Below are 6,208 nucleotides of genomic sequence, written 5' to 3'. Positions count from 1 at the left end.
AAATCAATTAAAAATAGATTCTTCTTGTTTTAGGTGCACAGAGCAAACTCCTCCGGACTGGTTAACTTTTGATGGGCGGGCCCCCCACTGTTACTCCCAGATACAATATGACACGGCTGCTGCTTTTGAGAGAAATCTAGTCTTCAGAGAGTTTGACAGCCGCACCGATACCAGAGAGCTGAATATGCTCATGTCTTCGGCGGTTTCTATAGCATTTGTTTATTTTTAGGTGTAGCTTTATTGCCCCCCAACATACACACACACACACACACACACACACACACACACACACACACACGTACACGCCCTTTCCCAGGGCCATTTTGTCTTTTGAACTCTGATTATTTTTGCATGCAGTCAAGCAGGAAGATAAACTGTGGGGGCGTAGCCATTTTCACTGAGATGCGGCTCATAAAAGCCCTCTTATCTGCCATTTAGCTGAAAATGAGTGGAGGACCGGCAGAGAAAGAAGAGCATTTAGGTGCCATTGAAGAGCCACAGTGCATGCAGGTCTGTGCACGCCATCAATACATAATACAATTGGCTATGGTTTGTCAGCACAGCCAAAGTGTACAGACTCAAGATGGCATAATCAATCAATTACAAAGGGCCCTGAAGAACAATCTTCCAGTTAAGTCATCTCCTCCTTACAGAGTTTCAGAAACTCATTTAACACTGTTTGCTGCTCCCTGCATAGGATACAAATAGCTATCTTGTGACACCACAGCCATCTGAATTGAATAGATGGGTTTGATTTGAATTACAGAATTACTACTCTTGGTCATGTGATGTCAGTTCCCAGTGTTTGTGTGTGTAGGGGAAGTTCTAACGATTGGTTATTGGCATAACACACTATTATTCAGCATTACTCATTTCGTAGGGATAGACGATTGCTTAATTGACACTTGATACACTGTATGTAAACTGTAATCTACATCAGATCATTCTTCATTTTTTTTCACTACTGCCTGTGTGTGAAGTTGTAAGTCTCTCAAGTCTCCATACTCACAGAGTCAAAGGCCTCATAATTAATAATTATAATGGAATAATTTCCATTTTTTCCTTCTGTTTGCATCCTCCAGGGTTTAATTATACTCATGACAGCCATTAAGCATTAGAGCCTGATTTCATTTGTACTGGTTGCAAGCCTAAGTGGACCCTAATAAATACATTTTCCTTCATCGTCAATGTTAGTAATAGAGGGAGGCTTGCTTTTCTGCTGTTTGAATGCCAGCTTTTGATTCATCCCAGCTGGTTTGAAAAGACTGTTCTGAACAAGCAAAGTCTTTTTTCAGCTTGTGGAAAATGATGTCAAGTGTAGTTGCATTTTTTTGGATCGCATTATGTTACGTCACCTGGCTTGCTTTATGCCAGCCATTGGCTCTTTCTCTCTTTAACAATAGTTACAAGTGATTGCTTTTCAGAAGACACAGAGGGGACAATATAATAAAGCATGGGATCTTATAAATGCGGTGAGGCTTTATGTCACCAAGTGTTTAGTAAGCCTGCTAAATTAAATCTTCCAGGGATGCAACTCTCAACCTTGGCCGGCTCAGGTGTAGACCATAGCCGTCTCTTTTGCTTCATGTTTCCATCTCACGCTCCCCCAACATCACCTGACACTTTGGTCTGAGGTAATGGCTTCGAAAACGGCACACGAAAATCAATGACTCGTGCCCGTGGTTACTCAGTCTGTAATGAGAACCCGGGCAGAGGGGTGTGTTGTTTGTGCGCCTTCGAACTTAACCTTTTTTCCTCCCCCTTTAAACAAATGCAAAGCCTGAGGAAAGGCGGAGGAGAGGGGCACTTTATTAAGCATCGTCTTAATTCAGCCGCCTCACGCAGGGTTAGCGAGTCTCTTATCGAGGCCAGGGCAGGTGACAAGCTCCGAATTTTCGAGTCGACTTTCTGGGAAGCAATTTCAAGTCATTAGACAGAAGAGGCCTGGCCTCTGGCTCAGAGAGATTGCACATGTGCACTCGCCATTCATGTGGAAGCACCTGCTTGGGTTTGCGAGGCGAGCGGCTATGACTAAGCCCATGTAATCAGCAACAATCGTCATGCAGTGTGTGTACAATAACAGATGAGATAAAGGCTCATTGCCTTTCGGGAGAGATAGATGTTTTTATGGTACGTCTGCTATCTTTCAGACCGTTTAAAAGCTCTGTGTGATGTACCTGTGGTGATTGTGCATGCTTTACACTGGTGGGTGCTTAACAAAGTTAGTGATGCTTCACAAATTAAACAGGAATCAGGATGCCAGATGACAAGCTTGGAATGAGGAGTGTGAGATTATGTGAGAGTTGAGGATTATGTTGTGTCATTTGGCAATGCATTTGTCATTTGGAGTTTGTTTGTTTGTGAGTGTGTGTAATTGTGTCTGAACAAAACTTTGTTAGGCCATAATCATGTCAAGGTTGAGAACATGGGGTCATGAGGTCAGGAGAAGGTCAGGCAGTACATGTTTCGGCTACGCTTGGGTCAGATTCAAAATATCATGCCCAAGTACAGCTCCAGATTTTTGTGTACAGATAAAATATATTCAAATGTTTCCATACAATCTGTTCAGTTAAAAATAGATATTATTTAATCTGATTCATGTGGTCAGACCAAGAGTGCCATATTGAGGTGGGTGGGTGTATGTTTTGAGGCCTTTATGATCAGAAGTCCATTACATTCAATAGTTATTTCTTGTATGTGTTCTGAGATTCCTGTTTGGTTTAGATTGATATTGAAGGTCCCCTGTCCCAACACCTCCACCCCCCTCACTTCAGCTCATCAGCTAATGTTCCTGCTGCGGAGCTGCAGAGTCAGGCGTTCTCCTCTGACCCCTGTCTGCTGAGGAGGGAGGAGAGTGATGGCGCTGGTGATGCTGGTGGTAGTGGTGGTGATGGTGGTGGGTGCTCTCACAGAGCTGAAGACCCATAGACCAGTCCTGTAAGACCTTATCTTCCCTTCACCTTCACACACACACACACACACACACACACACACACACACACACATTCATCGGCATTCTCCACAGTGCAGGCCCAGGTTCCACTGCTCAACTGCCTGATTTACTCTAATTGAGTCACAAAAACACAACTCGTCTAAGTGAGAGTGGGCAAGAGAGAGAGAGAGCTAATTTGTGTATCACCAGAGGATATTTGAATTATTTAGGGTGCTTAGCTAAATTGTTTACTCTCACATTCAGCTTCTTTTAGATTTGTTTAATTTGTTTACCGTTGTTTATTTCTACATGAATAACAATGCCGCCCCCCCCACCCCCATTTCTTTCTCTTCCTATATTTAGCCATAACCCTTTAATCCTTTTGAAGACGATTTTTAGGCAACAAAAAAGGTATGTTGTTTTGGGTGCTAAGATTCTGAGCTGGGAATTCATGACCTTGGCATTACCAGCGTGTTGCTCTGCCAATGTTGCCACAGGAACCCAAGCTTACACAGCTTGCTCATTCATGGATTAAGCCTGTTTTAACTCACACTCGTCTCCTCTGCTGTCCTCTTTTCCTCCTTCTCTCCTCTGCTCTCCTCCTCTTTTCCTCTCTCTTCTTTATTCTCCTCTTTCTCTCCTGTCATCTCCTCCTCTTTTCCTTCTTCTATCCTCTGCTCTCCTCCTCATGTCCTCCTCTTCTTCCCTTCTTCTGCAGGCTTCGGGATGACCACGCCAGTGACGGTGGCCGGCAAGGTGTTCCTCATCTTCTATGGCCTGCTGGGCTGTGCTGCCACCATTCTCTTCTTTAACCTCTTCCTGGAGCGCATCATCACACTCCTGGCCGTGGTCATGAAGGCTATCCGGCTTCGGCGGATGCGCAACAGCGGCCTCCTGCCGCCGGGCATCTCAACAGACTTCGCGGTGAGCGCGCTCCCCGGCTGGAAGCCGTCCGTCTACTACGTGATGCTGATCCTGGGCCTGTCGGCCATCGTCATCTCCTGCTGCGCCTCCGCCATGTACACGCCCGTGGAGGGCTGGGCCTACCTGGACTCGCTCTACTTCTGCTTCGTCACCTTCAGCACCATCGGCTTCGGCGACTTGGTGAGTAGCCAGAACGCGGAGTACGACCACCAGGCACTCTACCGCCTGGCCAACTTCCTCTTCATCCTGCTGGGCGTCTGCTGCATCTACTCGCTCTTCAACGTCATCTCCATCGTCATCAAGCAGGTGCTCAACTGGATCCTGGGCAAGGTGTGCTGCCAGCGCTGCAACAAGCCCAACGCCTTCCTGGGCCGCCGGAACGCCATACGGCCCGGCTCGCGTATCCGCTGCAGCCACATCAGCCGCGCCAACGACTCGGACGGGCCCGGCGACAGCGACACGGAGGGCCGGCGGCTCTCGGGGGAGATGATCTCCATGCGGGACTTGGCTGCCTCCAACAAGGTGTCGCTGGCCCTCATGCAGAAGCAGCTGTCCGAGACGGCCAACGGCTACCCCCGGACAGTGGGCGGCGGCTCGCGGCAGAACGGCTTCTCGGGTGGGGTGGGAGCCCTTGGCATCATGAACAACAGACTGGCTGAGACCAGTAACTAGTGACCGAGAGGAACTCCCTAAAAACCTACAGGCATGGAACAATTCCTTATTTATTTGTTTATTTATTCATTTATTTATTCCTAACTCTAACAACGAGAACAGTTTCAATTGTATCTCAACACCGTAGACACCTCTCCTAAAGGATAGAGCCAAGCTTTGTAATGAACTTTTTTAATTTCTTAAAGAAAAAAAAAGAAAGACATGACAAACATACATCCTGAGTTTGCCTTGTAAAGATCAATGGTGGAGCATGTTCTGCATGAACTGTTTTGGATACTTTCATTAGAAAATGCTGCTGGTGTGTCTATGACTGATGTGTGGGGTAGTGTGATCCTACCAAAACCCTGTAACCTGAGGAAATGATCACATTCTCTCATATCCCAAGAGCACAGAGAGAGCACAGTGGAATAGCCTCAGGACAAAATGGTGGTGCCCCCAATACATCACAGCTCCGATTCAAAGCCACCACAATACACACCCAGTGCTTATATAACATTGTCCGTTCACATAAAGGAACTTGATCTAAGCCAATTATCTCCACTCATTTAATTTAATTAATGGAGGCTCATGGCATTGATTATATTGGCAGAATGATATACTGCTGATATGGTAATGGTGTGTACAATGGTGTGTATAAGTATGTTCTCTTCTCATGCACCATGTTGAAAACACAGAGGTTCATCACTAGACTTTTCTACTTAGACTATGCATGCAAGCCATCTAAACAGCCCAAACCATCCCAGTTGCTAGTTAAAATAAACTGCTTTACGTAATTGCGAAATAACAATGGCCTAATCTTCAGTAGTTTCACACTACCATTTAGAAAGGTTTAAGCTTCAAGTCCAGTGAAGTACATTCAATACATATCAGACAAACATCCATCACTAAAGCCATATACCTGAACAACTTTTGGAAACACAAGTGTCACAGTTCAAGCTGCTATATTACTTAACTGGCTGCCTTGGTCCAGGTTCTACACTGATTGGCGACACCCACACACATTGCCCATCTCGGACTCATTGATCACCGCATCCCCATGGAGTCCTTCTTGCTATGCACAGCATAAAATTGATTAGGCTGAGTAATTAAATCATTTGGCACGAGGTAGCCGCCTTGTCCTCCAGCTCCCTCAGCTAACCATCTCATCTCTCTCTCTCTCTCTCTCTCTCCCCAATCAGTGAGAGGAGGTTGTCTGTAATTTTGCATTCCATCTGCACTTTTGGTCAGATTATTTATCATTCCTTGGCAGAGGTTGGAGATGTTCTCTCGGACGTTTTGAATTTTTGAAATGGGGGAATAGGTTTCCTATAATGGCAGAGACATTCCTTTATTTTAATTGGCAAACACCTTTGCTTTTACAAAGGTCTGACAAAAGCAGCTGAAAGGGGAATCGATGTTGTAATCTAAATTTTAATGGGATGCGGTGTCTCTCATTTACCTTTTATAACTATGATCATTAGCTCTTAGTGCAGGCTTCTACTTTCCAGTAGGAAATGCTAGAAAAGGCTTTGACATCTTTGAAGTGGTATATGGGTAATTATGTTTCACAAATGATCCAGTGTTTATGAATTGTATCAGGCTTTGGCAAGCTGTGATGTTTCAAACATATGTCTCAATCCACAGCATATGGTTCAATCAGCAGGTTTGCCAAATGTAGGAAAAAGGAACAAATGTTATAAT

The 6,208-nt window shown here is 45.2% G+C and overlaps 1 protein-coding gene across 1 annotated transcript in view; it reads left to right on the top strand.

Annotated features, from left to right (window-relative positions):
• The window catches only part of kcnk12 (potassium channel, subfamily K, member 12), a 24,195-nt gene extending 19,469 nt beyond the window's left edge, over positions 1 to 4,726 (top strand). Inside the window, exon 2 of the mRNA XM_042066580.1 lies at positions 3,651 to 4,726. Within this exon, the coding sequence (XP_041922514.1) occupies positions 3,651 to 4,528 (878 nt within the window). The 3' untranslated portion in view covers positions 4,529 to 4,726. The remainder of the gene's footprint in view (positions 1 to 3,650) is intronic.
• Positions 4,727 to 6,208: the final 1,482 nt, after the last annotated feature.

The sequence above is a fragment of the Alosa sapidissima genome, chromosome 16, assembly GCF_018492685.1.
Source record: "Alosa sapidissima isolate fAloSap1 chromosome 16, fAloSap1.pri, whole genome shotgun sequence".
NCBI lineage: Eukaryota > Metazoa > Chordata > Actinopteri > Clupeiformes > Clupeidae > Alosa > Alosa sapidissima.
The sequence above is the reverse complement of the archived record's forward strand: the minus strand, read 5'-3'. Positions and strand labels throughout refer to the sequence as shown.